Source organism: Carassius auratus, chromosome 26 (genome assembly GCF_003368295.1).
Source record: "Carassius auratus strain Wakin chromosome 26, ASM336829v1, whole genome shotgun sequence".
NCBI classification, from domain to species: domain Eukaryota; kingdom Metazoa; phylum Chordata; class Actinopteri; order Cypriniformes; family Cyprinidae; genus Carassius; species Carassius auratus.
Window position 1 is genome coordinate 22733557 of NC_039268.1, and position 20475 is coordinate 22754031.

Here is a 20475-nt window from a genome sequence, read left to right on the forward strand (position 1 = left end):
CACCAGTGAGTAAATTCAACCAGGGCTGAACCGTTCAGTAATGGGGAAAAGCATGCAAATGCTAGAAAAACAATATATTAAGCACAAGTATTGTTTGCAAATATTTCTGTTTGGCTTGTTTAGATCCTCACAAGCCTACTTGTTACATGCAGCAGGGAAAAGCTTAGCAAAATATGTCACTTAATATAAATGCACAATTTTGTAACATTTAGGCAAGGCCCATAATATCTTACATTATAACTAAGAGATGCACATGAAAAAAAACAAAACATTATATACGTATTTTTTTAAAGTTAAAAGCTTTTTCCCATGGGACAGTTAATTTTATACATTTTCATATATGCAAACATAATTCATGTCCATTAATATGTAAGTAGGATTATAGTAATTAAAATGAATCAGTATATACATAAAATAAGTTTATTTAAATAGTTTTAATGTAATTTAAACCTTCATTAGCCCTCAGTGTAAAATCTGACAAAACAAATGTAATAGAAATAAATACAGTAATAATATCAATACTATAACAACTAATATATATATTATAATTATATAATAATAATTAAAATATTATTTTAAACCTGGATACATTTATTTTAATTTTGTTTCCAATTAAAGATTTTAAATAATTGTATAAACACTGTTCAATAAATCCTCGTTTTGGTATGCTATGCTTATGTAAGGATAAACACTTGTAAATCTGCTTCCAAATAAAAAATGAGAGAAAGAAAGCGAGAGCTCAGACCCCTCCTACGCATCTCCTTCTTTTCTCTCTCCACCTCTACTCCACCCCTCCACTTTTTCTGCCATAAACTTTCGAACACAACATTGTTGCCACAGACCCTCCTTTCCTCTAAAACCAGAGCAACAGGATTGAACCCCAACACTCTCCATCTACAGATTTAGGTAGGTAACTTTTTCTTGTATATCAGTTTCAGTCTAGTCGTCAAAGATTAGTTTATCTAGATTTTATCCTTGACAGTTACCACATTTGACTATTGTGTCTAGTGCTGTTTGATGAGAATCTTTTCCCAAACATAGGATTTCTAGGATGCTGTGTCAAGTTAAAAACAGTTTGACTTAAAAATGCACATGTGGAAAAAAAGAGAATGGAGTCTGTTTTATCCAAAACCAGCCTAAATTCAAGGTGCTTTATTAATATTAATTAGTTGACGAGGTTATTTACCACTGAAAGCTCCGTGCATATGCTTTTCCACAAGCAACAATGCATTAAATATTTTTTTTGTGATACAGTTACCCTTTGTATTTTATATTCATAACTTTACACAGCAGTGGACGACGCTCTGTGTGCCCACGATAAACAGCAAGCCAGATTCATTCTTCTCCGACACAAATCTGGGAGACGTGACCTAGACTGACTCCGACCTATACACAACACCCCACATTTGCACTGCATTCACCGTGGCCCTGCAGAGGAGGACAGCTTAACTGAATACAGAAGAGTGTTAAAGCAGGAACCACAACAAAGGTTGCACGCATCCAATTGTGTTCAAAAAAATAAAAATGCATGAAAAAAATGATGCACAAAAATTAAATATGTTATATGTATTTGAGCTAACATTTGTTGCAACTGCCTTATTATTCTGCTAGTTATATGAAATTCAACTTGGTTTTGTAAAGTCAGTTTAATGTAATTTAAGTTAAAATGCTAATTATATAAAATGTAAAAGTTTAAGGCTTCAACATGAACTTACATTTTTAAGTTGAAAGTTTTTTCAAAACTGTACTGCAAATGAAACTGCAGTAAATGTGAAATTCTCTCAGTGAGAGAATGCATCTGCTGTACGACGTTTAAATGGATTTGCTTCCCTTGTGTCCAGTATTGCATCTCCACAATAGTTTCAGACTTTCACCTTCTTCAAAAACTGAACTGCAAGAAAATTATAGCATTAATAAAATATCTAAAAGATCTGAAGTTTCAAAGAAATAAAGTGAAATATTAAATATCAATATGTGACTATCAGCACAGCCTTTGTGTGCATGTCCAGAAATGTTTGTCGTAATGCCACTTCAACAGGCTCTGGTCTACCTGTTAAGAGTCATGCCCATAAGCGTCACCAAGTCACAAAAAAACCCCACTGCATTGCTCCACAATGCCATCATGGAAAGTTCAGCATTGAGGCCAACTGAGTGCACTCGCTCTGCCTCACGTCGACTTATTTGTACAGCAGAGTAAAAAATATGCACATAAACATGCAGAGGCTTGGGAAATCTCCAGGCCAGCCTTTCAGATGATTTCCTTCCTCGGTGCGATTCCATCTTATTTTTGCTCTCCTTGTTTTATTTTTTCACAACTTTCTTGGCTCTCTCTGTGCATTTCAGTGCAGATGAGTTCTTATTTTTTGCCAAAAGATGGCTTGAGAGAGTTGATAGAAATCTGCTCAGAACAGCCATATGAGGAAGGGTCTCAAACATATGACCTGCCTGATACCCTCCTAAGAAGATTGTTAATGATCTTATCATTCCCAGCGGTGAAGGCGGACATGACTCCTGACTAGCTAACTAGGGTGCTGGAATTCTGGTGCCCTGTGGTGTTGACAAACATCTCTCCAAAGTCTGTCGTCACCAGCAGCGGGTTTATCTCCTCTGTGTCACATGTGGCCTGCGATGGGCGTCTGAATGGACTGCTCAACTCCAGGCTTCCCTGTCAGTCACTCGTACACTTAACATCTTTGTCCAGTGACATCGGTCAGCTGGACTCAAGAAGCACTATGAAAACAAGCGGTGGGGAAGTGTGGGGTCTACTTTTCTGTAGCTTAGTGTCGATCATTCCGCTAAAAGAAAACATGGCTTTTCAAGTTGAGATGAGACTCTTAAGACTTCTATTACAAAAAAAAAATGTCAAGTCGTTTGTGATAAGTATTTTAAAAATCATTGCATAAAGAACACAAAAAAGGTTACAGAGAAATATCTAGTAAAATAATTAGAATTAGGGGTTGCCAATATACTAGTAGACACAATTATCTGCTGGAATTTGTCAACCGTGTTTCTGAGCACTGTCATGGAGTGTGGGTGGGAGTATTGAACGTTGAGTTTTTTTTGCTGCTTTAGTCCTTGAAAGGTTAAATACACACACTTTTTTTGTGTCAAAATGTGTCCTTGTAAACACTGAAATGTAGGTTTTAATTGAACTCAAACAGCTCAGGAAGAAAACATGCGTAACAGTATTTTGGATCTGGGCAGCTCTTAAAGTGACAGCAGTCTAATATTCCCGCTTTCTGTCTTTTTATGCTGATCAAACAACGGAAGAGAGAAAATCTCTCAGTGCTCTTGACTTTTGTAGCTTTAATAAGAAGAAATATATATTTAATTTACACAGTGAAGAATATGCAGTGATGATTATACTTTATACAATTTATGTAGCAATTCTTATTGATTTATTTTATTGTCGATTTTGTCCTATTGCTTGTAATTCGTTTTCAATTCTTACTTAATCGCTGACTGTTTACTCGTCTTCGGTGAGCTGGAGTATTTGTCTTTCAATATTTTTCAGTTTAGATATCATAAAGACCTTATTTTAAGCTAAAAGAACTATATTGTGATATTACCATGAAATAATATTACTCATACCGTGATATAAGATTTTTGTCATATTTATACCAATATTTAGAAGAGAGAATACATAAGAAAAATGTTGACTACACAAATTGCAATAACTTTTTTTCCCCATGACCTTTTAGGATTTTATCAGTTATATCCATTCTTCCAGTCCCGATATTCACATTTTTGGAGGCGTTAAATTAGGCTGGGGTTTGCTATACGTGACTCCAGTTGGGTGCATTTTTAGGGGGCGTATACAAGATTAGGATTGTTGTGTTGACTTCAAATGTAAATCAGCTTAAAAACCCAATGTTCATAGTGTGAAATGTTCAAAACAAAGTAAACAGCTAAAAATCCACACACTGAAAGCAGGTCAATTGATGTAGCCGCTAAAAAATATTAATAGAAAAAGAAAATGCTAAATCCAAAACTAGTCAACCTGACTAACATAAGTCAGTTGTTGTTGTTAACAACAGTGACCCATCTCTAATTTAAAGTGGAACAGACTAAAACAAGAAGTAGGCCTACATAATTTTCCTGTCAAGAAGCCATTTAAACAACATAAATTGTGGAAATGCATAAATAGTTGAAAATACCATGCACGCCATTAAAGGCCTGTTTTATGTCTTTACAAGTTGTTGCAAAGGAACAGGTTTCTGTCATGCAGGTCACTACAAAAACAACCAATCCTTCACATCCTGTTTCCCATTAGGCTAAAGTTGTCACAGCCTACATATCCAACGACAACATCATCCCAGGCCTTCATGGCTCTCTTGGTGATAAGTTGTACTTAGTAAAATAGAGTCCGGCTCCTGAGGCATTCCGGGTAAGTCCTTGCCACGGTTTCAATGGAATATTGCGACCACCAAAAGTCATTCCTAAGAATAACTTTACTGTGGGCGAAGCAGATAATGCAACACATCAGCCAAAGAGAACACAGGTCAGAGGTGCTTCTGCATTCAAGATGCTTCCGAATGCATTCGTAAGACAGAACTCCACACAGATCTGAGGACACAGGAATGAGCAGCAGTCTGAATGAGCGAGATAAGCTCTTCTAAGACGAGAGCAAGGCTAATACGCAAAGATTTATAATCAAGGCCACTTTATCTTTCAGCGAAAACAGGGCTTCATCTATTCTTTCTGGAGGCGAAGTGCTAAATCCTGATTTAGGCTGTTTTGTACACATGTAAAATCACCAATATAAAACGTCTTTCTGAAGCCGCCTCTTTTTATTTACTCAGAGCCAAGACGGGGTAATGAAAAGAAATAGACTCACTCCTACACCGCAAAGACAGTTATATAAAGACACAATATGTGCTGCCAGAGTCTCATTTTGCAAGCGTTAATAATAATAATAGGTTAATGAAGTTGCATTCAAAGTATGATAGACCAAGGTTTTGTAAAAGTGAATCCAAGCGAGAGTAAGACTGTAAAATCCACTCTGAACGACGAACCCAGAGGAACCGAGACCCCTGGGGTTTTCATTTTAGGAACACGTCAAGCATCTTTCTTTTTGGGGACACATCTGAAACACATTAGGGCATAGACATGATGTTAATGCACCGTAATTCAGTGTATTCCTTTTTAGTCATAGTACAATCATTCTTTAATATTTGGTGAATCTTTTTGATGTATTGAAACAATCAACCTTTTTCATGTTCCAAGTTCAAATCGGTACATGTTTGGTGCAATTTCTTGCTACATCGTAAAAACATGTGAAAGTCCAAGTGGCCTTTTACATTACTATTGAATACATTTCTATAATGCTAATCGTGTGATATGATCTTTAAAGTGATAGTTCACCCAAAAAAAACAAACAAAAAATTTTTTATTCGGTTACTGATTCCAAATTACATGGCAAAAATAGTAGGAATTCAGATTATACTCAATCAGTTACTTTACCCATTCCACAGAACACAAAATAAGATATTCAGAGGTCCATGGTTTATGGACCCCAATGTGTTCTGCAGAGGAAGTCAGTCAAACAGGTTTGAAACGACATGAAGGTGAGTAAATGATGATAGATCTTTCATTTTTGGATGAACTATCACTTTAAGGATGCTAGATGGTGTCAAAATCTTCCGAATCATCTACCAAACTGCATGACTCTTTTGAATCTGCATGCACATTCACTCTTTCATCTCCTGCTCCTTTCCCTCAGCCAACCGGATCACGTCCTCCATCGCCGTGAAATCCAGCACTGCTTCCTCCTCACGCGGCTCTCCACTCCACCTCGTGGTACTGCCATCTTTCTTCCTCTCTCCTCCACACTTCTCCCCTCTCTCTGCACTAATCCGTCCCACCCACCACGCCTCGGCATGGAGAAAGTGCAGCACATCACACGGGCGGCCATCCGCCGGGCGTCCACCATGGAGGTCCCCCAGCAGGCCAAGCAAAACATGCAGGAGCTCTTCGTCAACTTCTGCCTCATCCTCATCTGCCTGCTGCTCATCTACATCATTGTCTTGCTAATGTGAGCGGGAGGGGACACAGGTTTCCCTCTGGCCAATGAGGGAGAAGGACTGTACATAGGGCCAATCGTGTTGAGGGGTGGGATGGGCGGGGCTATTTATTATTTATGGGGTTTTGAGTAGTTGCATGATTTGTGTCTAAAAATTTTGTTTGTAAATATCACATTCAGAGGAACACAAAAAAGGCAATACTGATATTAACTAGTGGTTAAACAACAGGGGTTTTTAGTGGATGTTGCCAACATCAATAACTAGACAGTCAGATGATTAAAATGCCAATATGTCTGATAATGTCACATAAAATTGAATTATATCATTTGATTTAGTTTGGGACTAATGTTAAAGCAGCATCACATGTATCCTAAGCAGAAAAGCCAAGTTAAATAATGAATTGTGCCATTTTGAAAAGTAAATCCAAGACAGCGGATGAGGCAAACTTAATAAAGTAAATATAAATAATGAGTTCAATTAAACATGTGACCCTGGACCACAAAACCAGTCATAAGGGTCAATTTTTTCATCTGAATGATCTGGATAAATAAGCTTTCGATTGATGTATGGTTTGTTAGGATAGGACAATATCTGGCCGAGATACAACTATTTGAAAATCTGGAATCTGAGGGTGCACAAAAATCTAAATACTGAGAAAATCGCCTTTAAAGTTGTACAAAATAAGTTCTTAGCATGCATATAATTAATCAAAAATGAAGTTTTAATATACTTACTGTAGGAAATTTACAAAATATCTTCATGGAACATAATTTTCACCCATGTATAATTTATTTTGGTTATTGCTACAAAATATACCCAGCGACTTAAGACTGGTTTTGTAGTCCAGGGTCACAAATTTAATTTAATACAGACTAATATAGTTAAATTGCTTTTTGAAAGTCTGGGGTTAGTAAATTGTTTCTATTTTTTTTTTTTAAGAAATGAAAAAGTCTGTTCAGCATAGATGCAATAAATAGAAGACATTTATAATGTCAGAAAAAAAGCTAAAAATATTTTTTTTTTGCAGTTTCCACAAAAAATATTAAGCAACACAACTATTGAACACTGATAATATTAATGCTTCTTGAGCAGCAAATCAGCATGTTAGAAAGATCATGTGACACTGCAGAATGGAGTAATGATGCAGAAAATTCAGCTTTGTGTCACAGGAATAAAAAACATTTTAGATTATATTAATATAGAAAACTGTTCTTTTTAATTATAACACTATTTCCCATTACTACTGTCCTTACTGTATTTCCGATCAAATAAATGCAGCTTTGGTGCTCATAAGGTGGTTTAAATCTTACTGACCCCAGACTTTTGTTCAGTACTGTACAATCAACTGATTAGAAATGAGTTAAATCAGCTAAAATAGGATTGGCGCTCCATTTTCTGGGGTGATTTGAAGAACTGAATGAACTTATGCTGCATGCATGTGTCTCTCCATGTGTCCGTCACTTTCCCCAGTATCCCGTCACTGCATGTCACCTGTGAGCCACGTCTTCTGTTACACACTGTGCCAAACTGAAAAACACTTGCTCAATAAAAGCATTGTATGATCACTTGTGTGCAATAAAAAGTGTGCCGTTTCTGTTTTTGACTGATATCCCACTGTACTAATTCAGTTAAATGATCCACACCAGTATTTCACTGATGCAGTCACAGGAAGCTAAGAGAACCAGTTATTGTCTGTTTATATGACTCTGTCTTATCAGAAAAGCTCATGTCAATCTGTCAATCATGTTTAGCTCTTTCCACGGCATGTGAGAGACCAGCGTGATGTAACCTGCTCATCCTCCTGTTCCCTGGCAAACAAGAAGAACCTCCACTCGGATACACTTCCACACGGCCGAACAGCCCAGGAAATCTCCATCCCGTCACTATGGATCTGATCAATAACCGAGGGATAAACCTGCTGCTCAACTTCCTGCTTATTGTAGTGGCTCTACTGCTCATGCTGATTCTGGTCAAGCTCATGTGACCCAACATGGCCAGAAACAAGAGACTCCTACTCTCTCCACCTCCAAAACCAGTTTAAGGTTCCTAATATGACATCAGACTGACTTTTTCTCACTTTAACAACACACCAGATGAACCTGTGCGAAATGAATGACAGGCAGGCAATGTTTCTGATTGGCTAGTTTTCCGATGTAGACTTTTCCCCTTTCTCTCCCTAAATTTTTTCTCTCTCTATATTTTTCACTGTCAGAGAGACTTTTATTATTTCTCAGGGCACATATTTCACTCATTTGAATCAGATAGTAAGGACGTTATGAAAGCCTGGTGTTAAAAATATCAGTTAACAACTTTAGCTTATGACACACGCTCTGCTAGAGGTTAATGGAGGAGTAAGGTAAATGCAAAAAAAATATTTCCACTGCATCACTCAAAAAAAAAAAAAAAAAAAAATTAAAACATTACAAAAAATTCTAAACTTGATAGTCGATAGAAAAAAAATGCTGCTACATATTATTTACAAAAAAAAAAAAAAAAAAATTGAGACGTTAAAACCAGTGTCACTGCGCCCTCTAGTGGTTGCTGCCTCTTACTGCTCAAAAACAACAACAACACAATTCCATTGATTTAGATCAAAATTAGTGAACAAAACTGTGAACAGCAGGTTTGGATTCAAGTACATGACAATATAGATGAGCACTAAAATTACATGACACACAACTTGTAAAAATCTGTATTTTACCTGCAAAAAAAAAAAATTGTGGATGTACTCCTTATAATAAATTGAAGGACAAAGTCATGTTTTAATAAGGATATGCACTGGTTTGCCTATTAAATAATCAATTTACTCTTTCTATATTATTTTTCTGCTATCACTTAGCTCGTCTAAATCTGTGTGAATATATTTATGAAATACTTGTACTCATATATGGGAAGGAGTTACTGTGCAATGCAGGCACTTGAGGAATAAGACAATGAAAGCAAGTGCTGCTAATAAAAACACTTACACCGATAAAATGTGTCTTTTTGTGAGCTGAATAAGACATTGAGTAAATGAAAAAGAATATCAAAGCAAATACTGAAGTCCTGCAGAGTCCATTTAGAACAAACACTGGGTCTTTACTAAAAATAGACACCAGGCACAGGAGACCATAATCAACATGAAATCACTAATACTTTCTTAATGCATGCTCATGGTCGTATTGTTTATGATTGAACCGTGCACATTATTTCAATCATAACCTTGTTCTGTCTCGGAAATCACTTTTATTATCGTTTGACGTCAAGAATCCATCTTACTCTTCAACCCTTCCAACTACCAGGCTCCATTCTAGTAAGTAACACAGTTTTTAGACAATATACCTGATTCAAAAGTTACACAGTGGTTTTATAGCATTAATTTCAATACGAGGTCAATAAAAGTTCAAACTCATCAGCATTTGAGACATTCTGGTCATTAGCACAATAAATTTAATTATACTCATTTTATATGCATAAAAGATAAAAAATAAAACCTGAACTGAAATTAACGAATTGAAAAATTCATCTAATAATGGTAGTAATAATTAATAAATGCTATAACAGTTTATAATCAATACTAAAATATCACTGGTGTGGATGTAATCAGAAACATCTCTTAATTACAAGTTGCATAGTTGTAAAAAAATAAATAAAATAAAAAATAAGAGTCTTTTAAATGAAGCATATTTGCTAGTAAATAGTTTCAATGGTTTGTGCTGTGAACAGGACATTCACCTACCACTCTATCTCCAGCAGAGGGCGCTGTGGACCTACTTTTCTAAAACATTTCTTTATTTCTCCATGCATTTTTTCAACTGCAAACTGACCTGTGGGAGTTCTGCTTCCTGTCGTAGCCGCTCTCGCTGCTGCTGTTCCTGCTGCCACGAGCCACATCCCTCCGGTCCCGGCCGGTACTCCATCTGCTCGCTCAGCCACATCTGAGTCCTTACGGCCGGCTGGATGGGCGACCCTCCCACGGCCTGGTGCCTGAGCGTGGGACCTCTCTGCCCGGGCCCGGCCAGGGCGATGGTGGGCGTCTTGCTCTCTGGTAAGGCACTGTAGGTAAGGTCTAACGTGCTGGGCTTGAGCGGAGAAGAGCAAGACGAGTCCGTTTTGCCCAGGGTGTTACTGCTGCCCAGGTCGTACTTAGTAAAGTCAGAGTTGGTGGAAAGTTTGTGCAGGCTTTCAGAAAGAAAGCCGTCTGAATAAAGAGGGTCCTGTCGGTAGCCGTAAAGCACACCTCGATCCAGGGAGCCGTGTGGGTCCATGCGTTGTGACGGTCTCCCAGCAGAGGTTGACTTTTCCTGGCCGGTCAGACGGGTGAGAGAGGACCAGCGGCGCACCGGCCGGGGGTCTTTCATGTCCAGGGGGCTGTCGAGGGGAGAAGGGAGCTGGCAGCTGCTCCAGGGGCTGGTGGGGGCCGAGGGCACGCTGAGTTTGGAGCTGGACGGAGATGGCATGACGTGGGCCGTGGGGATGGGACCTTGCGAGCGCAGAGGCTGGAAAGACAATGTGCCGCTGGAGGTGGAGTGGTCTGGAGACAGACAGAAAGAGATGCAACATTTAGACATTTTAGGCTTAACTAACAATGCTAATGCTCCTGCTAATGAAAACAGAATTTTAATTTGAATGTAAAAACCTTTTGGGTGTCACTGCTTTGCTGTCAGAAGGAAAATAGGTAGCTGGATTGTTATGGATGAAAAAGAGCTCCCTCTACTGAGAGCAGTAATACATTACAAGATCCACCTCCCTTAGTTTATTACCAACTCAAACAAGCTTTACAATAGAAATGAACTACACAAGCACCAAGAATAAAATCAAATAGTGTTATGAATAAGTATAAAATAAATAAATAAAAGTGTTATAAACAACTGTTTCAAATTATTTGATATTATATTCTTACAAGGGCTGAAGTGAAATAGAATATAATAAAATTGTGTTATATATAAGTGTTGATTATGATTGGAGTCATTTTTATTATCTGGGCTGAAATAAGTGAAAATAAATAAACAAATAAATATGTTAGATATTATTCTTGTTAGGGCTGAAATGAGCTAATAAATAACTTAAAAATGTTGATGATGAAATAAAACAGAATAAAATAAGTGTTAATTAAGATTGGATATTATTCTTATGTGGGATGGAACGAGTGAAAACAAACAAATAAATAATAATGTTAAAAATAATTGAATATTATTATTATGCAGACTGAAACAAGTGAAAATAATAAATAAAATAAACAATAGTGTTAAAAATTAGTGTTAAAATGAATGGATATTACTTTTATGAGTGAAACTTTTTTACTTATTTTTTTTTCAATAGCTAAAACTGTTTTTAACGCCCTTGTCTGGAAGGAATTACCCAGAAAAGTTTGGAGTGACACAAGCCTCTAATGATTACAGGAAATGAGGCTAAGTATTTCACGTTCCATTCCTATTCTTCCTGAGAGACTAGATTGACAAAGTAACTGGATGGAGATGACCTAATACTGACCCTGCCCACAGTGCTCCAATATCCCATCATGCACTTGGGATTCCCCCGATCACATAGCCTCTCTTTCATGCTTTAAAAACAAAACACAAACTCTGTCATTCTAATAAACAGTGACTGAACTCATCTGACTGTGAGTCACTGCAGGAGAATAACACTCAAACTATTCTTATATAAGACTACCAGACTTCAAACTTATGACCATTTAATTCAAAGCAATAAAATTATATATATATATATATATATATATATATATATATATATATATATATATATATATATATATATATATATATTGTTGTTCAAGCATATTATTAAAGTTATATTTATAAGGGATGCACCAATATGGCTGAAACACATAGAAACCTATTCAGATTTTTTTTATATATAATTTTCTAGATCCAACAAAAGTCTATAAAGGTATTTTAGAGACTATATTTAAATAATAATAATAATAATAATAATATATATTTTTTCAACTATGTCATGGAATGGTGCAATAGATACATGTACAATTAAATGTAAAAATGAATTAATAATAATAATAAAAAAACAAAATACCACATTAAATAGCCCTAAAAATAAAACACAAAATACAAAATAAACTACACACCTCATAAAAAAATCATAAAATATTGCATCATGATGTTGCATTCAATAAATATGCATAATGAAAAGTCAGTAAATACCGTAAAAAAAAAAGAAGAAAAAAAAAAGCCGGAATTGAAAAATAAATAAATCCAGATTATTTGCTTTCCTTTAATTGGTGTAATCTACAGTATTCACATTAATACATGAATAATAAATAAATCTTCTTTAATTGAAAAAATCAGTTTATCTACATCTAATTTTAATGTTAGGGTACCTGACAAAATTTTTTTTTTACACTGTAAATAAACCAGCAATAACCAAGCACACTACAGAAGATAATGACAGGAAATGTGAATTCAAAAATGGATCTAGAAATGTATACACACGGCTGTAATAATACACTGGAAGCAGAGGTAAAGCAAATGAAAGGTGCTGATGTGGTTAGGAAGCATCTGAGGTCAGTGTACTGCAGTATGAGCAGTCATGGCAGAGTGAAGAGCGCTGACAGTCACACTGAGACGAGCTGACAGGCTTTAACCCCATCATGAAGAAGCTAAAGATATGGACATTCAGAAGAAGAAGCTCAGCTGTCCGTGAGGCTCTCATCATATCAGTGCTGTCATGTGTGACCGCCGCTTCGGACACTTTGTTATGCGAGATTTGAGCAATCAATCTTTTTCAAAGGATGCTCAGGCGGTTTTTACAATGATAAAAAAACGGATGAAATGAGTCACATGAGACTCAGTATTCACATACCCATAACTGCACATCCACTGAATTCTGTATTGTTCTGCAGCAACTGTAAACAGCCTGCAATCATTTATTGTGATTTGTGTAATTTGTAATAATTAAAACTATGATTAGTGATACTACTACTACTACTACTAAGTAATCAATGTTGTTTTCGTCAACGATGACGACAACGAAATGACTTCGTTGATGCACCTTTTTTTATGACGATAACGCGACGATGACTAGCTAAAAATGGCTCTAATGTGACTAAAACATGACGAGACGTTTTCGAGTTTTCGTTGACGAGACGAGACGGAACGAAAATGTACGTATATAATATACGTTGTTCATCGCACTTTAGCAATTTCTCAAATAAAGCCACCTTTGCCAAAATAAGAATATTTCTATTCCTGGCTTTTTTGGAGTAAAACAGTGATTCCACTGTTACCACTTTATCTGTGTGTAATGTTGTAGTAGCTCAAAGTTTTTTGCTGTTTAAACTTTAAACCATTCCTTTATAACTGTGATTACTGGTGAAAATAGGCAATATGCTGAAATTTTAGAAGAGCATCAATTCATGGAAAAAAATATAACTTGAAATATGTGGATAAAAGGTTTCTGCCCAATGCGACCATGAAGTACAGCTTGGCAGCACTGCATCTCCATCAATGAGAAAGTCTAGTTTATTATGCAAAGCTTTTAAGGTTAACTGTTGTTTTATGAATTGCAACACTCGTTACAACCTGTCAAACCTAAGTCCATTTCCAATACTTTTTAACCTAAATTAATTTGTTAAAGACTACTTTTTTGTTTTTTACTAAAATTGACTAAAACCTTTTTGCGTTTTCATCAACTAAAACTTGACTAAAACCTTTTTGTGTTTTTGTCGACTAAATCTATCAAGTTTATAAGTGACTAAAACTAAAAAGCATTTTCGTCCAAAAGACTAAGACTAAGACTAAACTAAAAGAGCTGCCAAAAACAACACTGTAAGTAATAATAAAAACCAACAACATTGATTAAACATTGGTGTATTTTATCATTTGCTGTTGTCAATGATTATTAAAGCAATAAGACACTCCCAATGCAGTATTTTTTTTAGCACTTTTTATCCTGTTCTTCACCAAATATATTTTCTGCCATTCAGCATTCTTTCCATCTACATCCCACCTACTCCCTTCACTTTTCCTGTTAGTTATGAAAGCTCCTTGAGAAACTCTCCTGTAAATCACAGTCCTATTAGAGACACCTGACTGGCTTTCAGTGATCGTATCAAGGAATTCTGAACTCTAGATATTAATTTTAAGTTGTAGTGACCCTTCTTGACTAACTTCTTATAGTAAAGTAAACTGTCGCACATCTCTACGGAGGTTTGCACAATACGGCTCTTTGTTGGCATGAGTGTGTCTGCCAACAGAAGACCATCTGGACACAGAGCAGGACTGAGACGGCACATTCCAGAGAAAAGACACCACTCTTGCAAATATTCACATATTGTACGCACATACAGTAATTGAACACTGCCAAACAAATCACAGGGAATTACCTGGTTTTCCAGACTGACAAGACTACTCTCACTTTTGCTTCCAGTGCAACAATCATGTGAGGACTCCAATACAATACGGTCATTTGCGTTTTTGATTACTGGATCACCAAGGTCGCTTGAGATGGCTGATGATATCAGGTTTAAATGGGGATTTCAATTCTGCTATTTATCAGGGCTGAATAAATGTGACAACCAGGTTTGAGATCAGTCTATGCAATCAATTAGCCTGGTACAGATCAGGCTCAGATTCAAAACATTTAAAGTGAAATCAGTTTGGTGTTGAAGCTTGTGATAGCAGCGTTGAGGAAAAATCAGGGTGGGCTGATCTATGATTGGCTGCCGTCTCTCTAGGGCTGAATCGATGTGTTTAGGTCGATGGACAAAGTCTGTGCACTTTCTTGTGATTTGGGTTTCTTGCTGTGTTTCTGTCAGATACACTGTAATAAATGCACTGCCGTGTGTGTTTGTATCTGTGGGATTCTGAAATGTGGGTCACCGAGATCTACAAAGCTCTTCCTCCTACGGCGATCAAGCCATTTATAAATCATCAAAAACAAAATTTTCTTGCAATACTGCCTGCACTTTCTGAATGTTTTCTTACAGATTTCTCTCAAAACTTCAGTGGAAAGATGGTCGCATGGATGGATGGTTTAGAGGAAAATGGATGGATGGATCTTTTAGAGGAAAGAGAAATAAATGGATGGATGGATACTTGGAGGATAGATGGACACTTTAGAGGAAAGACAGATGATTGGATGGGTAGAAACCTTAAAGGGAAAATGGATGGGTGGATGAAAACGTTAGAGTAAAAATAGATGGATAGATGGATGGATGGATGGATGGAGGGATTAATCAATTGATGGTTGGACTGATTGATACTTTAGAGTAAAAATGGGTGGATGAATGGATGATGGAAGGATAAGATCTACAAAGCTGAGATCCAGACATTTATAAATTACAAAAAAAAAAAGTTTTTCTTGCAATACCGTCTGAATTTTCTACATGTTCTCTTACTTGACATATTAGAAGATATTATAGAATGACAGACAGAACCACAGAATGATAAACAGACAGACAGACAGACAGATAGATAGATAGATAGATAGATAGTAGGGGTGTAACGATACGCGTATTCGTATTGAACCGTTCGGTACGACGCTTTCGGTTCGGTACACGGTACGCATTATGTATACCGAACGGTTCGTTGGAGTAATTAATTATATTTAAAAAAAAAAAAAAAAAAAAGAGAGAGATAGAAATATAATGATATGCGTTCAACAAGGTAGCCCAATAACCCAAACAACGTAACAGGCAACGCCCCTGACACTCCCGAAGAAGAAAAAAACACCATCTTATATGTTTATGTTAGGCTACTCAGCAGGCGCTCGCTCACTCAGTACGCGCTGAAGGCTCGTTGCAAAATAGCCAATGCGTTTAACAGACTAGAAATGAGAAGATCCCCCAATAACCAACAGGTCTGGTGTTTGGACACTTTGGATTCCCTTTAAGCTATAATGGTGATGGCAAGAGAGTGGTGGATAAAAAAACAACGGTATGTCGCATCTGCAACATGACAGGGTACAGCAGCGGGATTACAAAAAAAAAAAAAAAAAAACCAGCGGGAATATCTGGGATATATGCGTCAGTACTATCTGGGAAAAGACGAAAAAAAGGAGAAACATGCACGCAGCAAACTATCCCTGCAGCATTTAGACACTATAGCTTACAGGGAATCCAACCCAAACACCAGACCTGTTGGTTATTTTAGGATCTTATATTTCTGGTCTGTTAAATGCATTAGACATTTTGCAACGAGCCTTCAGCGCGTGCTGAGTGAGCGAGCGCCTTAGGGGCCGTTCACATATCGCTCCTAAAAACGCGTGGAAAACGCTAAGCACGTCTTTCTCCTCCTTTCCAAAGCGCTCGGGCAGAAGCGCTCATGAGGCGTCTGTCTTTGCTAAGCAACAATGACGTGCTCTCTCCATGAGACGCGGAAATTTCAGCGAAGGATAAATGGATTTGCAGCTCTAAAAATCGCTTGCAGTAGCTCTGCTACTAAATTTATTTCAAAATTGCAATCCATATACAACTATGATCAGCTGTTCCTTCATCTTGGCTGAGCTCTCAACCTTGTTACGGGAAAGGATGAAGCTGATTGGTTGGTTCTTGTCACATGACCCGCGGTGCGCTTGCGGCATTCTGAAAAGTGGAGATGTTTTTACATTTTGCTGTATCTAAAACGTATCGAACCGAACCGAACCGAACCGTGACATCAGTGTATCGTATCGAACCGAACCGTGAATTTTGTGAACCGTTACACCCCTAATAGATAGATAGATAGATAGATAGATAGATAGATAGACACCTTATTCTAACACACTTATGCCATAACTGTCATTTCACAACAGCCGTCCACTCCGTTCCACACCGGAATCCTCCTCAGTGACACTGATTAGCATGACGTCCACATGGACGCTGTCAGAAAACATCTGCAATCTGTGTCCAAACGTGTCTTCAAGAGAAATCATCTCCCTGAGCCAGAGTAAGCAGAACGTTGTGTTATTTCAGCCGCCCTCTCAGCGAGTCAATCAACCCCTCGCAGCTGCTCACAGCTGGAACACGTGTGTTTATTTTTATTTAGTGCTTGCTAACAAGTGAACGTTCTCAGAATCGTTACGTAACGTAACTTTGAGCGGTAAAGCTAAAAAAAGATGAAAACCAGCACGACAGATCAATGAGAATGAGATCACTGTGTTTTTCACAGGATTCCTCTACTGAACGTTTTCCATATTCCTACGGGAGAATATTGTTATGAATTTTGAATTGTGGTCATTAACAAATCATCGGTTTGAAGTGAAACTTCAAAATGAAAACTTTAATTCAACGAATCTGTTGATTTTGTTCATAACAACTTCAGAAGACTCGAAACATAGCACATAAGTCACGACATATATGCTCAACATTTATCAGCAACTGCACATGGTTATGAGTAAGTGTACATGTGAGTACTCCATTTCTAGAGTATCACAACACACTCTGATGTCAGTTGTCAAGCGTGTGCCACCAGAGCATGGACTTGATGGCCTTACCACATTAGCACATATTTAGCAACTGCTCTTAGATTTCACTGCCACGTCTATCACCATTAGCCTGGCGCCAAAAAGACGGTTGCTGGGGACCAAGACGGAACTCAAGGGCCATTCTCGTAAGGGCCCCGGGCCAAGACACTTTTAAATAAAGATTAGGCATTTTAAAAATAGAGAAAGACATGATGGGTGCTTCTCGAACCAGTGATGGATTCTGGTAACAGCAATATGGAGACAAAAATGGCAAGTTGAAATCAGACACAGTTACTTGTTCACCACATATAAGGACACTGTAAAACCTAGGTGACATCATTAATGTAAATTAATTAGTCACATGACAATAACAGGTGATTGGATCGAACCTTTTTACAGATTCTTATCAGATGGAATAAATAGATAGAATAACAGAATGTTAGAACAATAGATACAAAAATAGATAGAACTAGAGAAGGACAGACAGAACAACAGAAAGAATGAAACGTTGAACAATAGAATGATAGAATTATAGAACAACAGATAGAGCGATACATAGAACAACATAAAATAATAGAATGATAGAAGGACAGAAATATAGATAGAACGATAGAACAATAGACAGATAAACAGACATAACCATAGATAGAATTAGAACTACAGATAAAATAATAGAACGATAGATAGAACTACAGAATAATAGAAGTATAGAATGATAGACATAATGATAGATAGATCACACCAAATGCATTTTTTAGGAAGGAAATCGAGAGGTGCACAACGGAAGGCCCACTGGGAAAAACGCGAAAGATGTCCGTCGCCTTTTCTGCTCAGAGTTGCTTCAGGCGCTCAGAGCACCTCTGCAAAAACACGAGGCGCATCAGACGGCAAAAACACGAGGTGCACAGAGTGCATAAACAGTGCACAGAACGCTCACTGCCAACCGAAAACAATTTTAAAAAGGCGCCTCTCAAAGCAAAAAACGCATTCTGTGTCTTACTCAGCTAAGGATCTGGAAAACTCTTCCAGACATGTCAGTCCTGTCAACAGTCAGTATTTCCGGCTTTCTGTTGCATCACCAGCTGCTCAGAATTCCACAGTGACACGCGACAGTTGATGTAACGCATCTGAGACGAGTCACGGTCAAGCCTCAAGAAACACACCGCTCCACACAGCCAATTATTGACTAGTGCTACTTCATCCAGAAAGGAAAATGCAGTCTAGCTTCTTTCTTCCATGGAACATAAGAGATGTTTAGCAGAACATCTACACTGCCACCACATTCCACTTTTTCTACGCACTAAAAGTGACTGGAGACTGTTTACTAGCTTGTTGATGTTGTTTGATGGTGTTAGTGAGAAGACCTGTAATCTCCAGCAGCTTTTAGTATTAATTTAACACAGCATAGTAAACATGAACACAATGGTTGGACCTGGAAGAGCACAGCAGTTAAACTAAGCTGAAAAAACACAGGCCTCAGCAGAGCTTTAATGAGGACCGAGAGGACGCGAAGTGTGTTTTCAAACTGGTGAGGCTAATTATCAGGTTTGGGAACAGAAATGCTGAGCCATTACACGGTGTCAGTGCGCATGTATTTGTACGTCCTCGAGGGACCACGGAGTGCTAACATGCCACTTGATCGTGTTATGAAAAGAGATGGCAATTGTGCAGTCACTCACAAACTACCATAATAGTGGATCATGGGCCCTATGATTTCTGCAATGTGAAATACATGTAGCATAAAATGTCACAGAATTAGTTGAATTTTAGATGAATAAATCAAAATAGGGCCATACAATTAATTCATAAAATTACAATATGGACTCAGAAACTCAAATGTCACCACAAAATAAAAGTTTTTTTGAGGAAATTGTGACTGAAATATATAAAATGTGCTTAAAAAAATAAAAGATTAATAAAATCGCCAAACATAGTTTGAAAAAAAAAAAGGATTTCATAGGGCCCTGAAATGTAATTTCTGTCTAACTTTGAATAAATTGCTGTTAAATTATTAATAATGTTTCATTTCAGGTATTTAGACATGCTTTAAAAAATGTAATTTAACATTTTAAAAGGAATGCAGAATAAAAATGGGTTGGGGGGGGGCAACAAATCGAGAGAAATGTAAACAAAAAACTTGGGAATTAGTGAAAAAATATAAAACTTATATAAACACAATGTTTAAACAACATAAATGACAGCTCATGCGCATCTTATTCTCTCTGTGTTTCATTTTCATGATGAAGTGATCAATATCTTCCTCTCTAAAGCATCAATGATACAATCCCTTCCTGTGTGGTTTTTTTTTTTTAAAGAAAAGGCAGCACTATGGCTGCATTCATATTGATCTATATCCATATCCAGTAGACATACAGTAAGTCTGCCTGAGCTGCATCCTGCTCCTGTGTAATTCGTTTATCTCCATCCTTTGAGATAAAGAAAGTAATACAGTACTAGCAAGCGGCAGTTTCTCATTCATCATACATGTTCTTTCATACCCTCTCTCCTTGCACAGCGTTTCTCATTTCATTCATGAGCTCGAGGTAAGGCAGACTGGGATAGCATGGACAGGGTGAGGAAAATGTCATGACAATTGAATTATTACATTTAATTTAAAAAACACACACACACACACAATATATATATATATATATATATATATATATATATATATATATATATATATATATATATATATATATATATATATATATATATATATATATATATATTTAGTATTTCTGTGTTTTAAATGAAATGTAATAATTAAATAATGTATAAAAACAACAACAATAACAAAAAAACAAATTGGTTTATTTTGATTGCCTCTCCTGACAATATTATATACATATATATATATATATATATATATATATATATATATATATATATATATACATATATATATATATACATATATATATATATATATATATATATATACATATATATATATATATATATATATATATATATATATATATATATATATATATATATATATACATATATATATATATACATATATATACATATATATATATATATATATATA

At 36.6% G+C, this 20475-nt stretch overlaps 2 protein-coding genes across 4 annotated transcripts in view; one reads left to right on the top strand and one right to left on the bottom strand.

Annotated features, from left to right (window-relative positions):
- Positions 1–20475, bottom strand: part of LOC113044657 (centrosomal protein of 85 kDa-like) — a 62799-nt gene that overhangs the window by 20576 nt on the left and 21748 nt on the right. For all 3 annotated transcript variants that reach the window (XM_026204820.1, XM_026204821.1, XM_026204818.1), the window contains exon 3: positions 9830–10536. In XM_026204820.1, coding sequence (XP_026060605.1) covers positions 9830–10536 — 707 coding nt within the window. The remainder of the gene's footprint in view (positions 1–9829; positions 10537–20475) is intronic.
- Positions 771–8123, top strand: LOC113044659 (cardiac phospholamban-like). Its single transcript, XM_026204823.1, has 3 exons — positions 771–906; positions 5723–6034; positions 7775–8123. The coding sequence occupies exons 2-3, from the start codon at positions 5880–5882 to the stop codon at positions 7791–7793; spliced, it is 174 nt and encodes a 57-aa protein (XP_026060608.1). The 5' UTR covers positions 771–906; positions 5723–5879; the 3' UTR covers positions 7794–8123.

What these genes read in the sequence shown, in the direction of transcription:
- LOC113044659 (XM_026204823.1), top strand. Translation starts at nt 5,880, where the DNA reads ATGGAGAAAGTGCAGCACATCACACGGGCGGCCATCCGCCGGGCGTCC.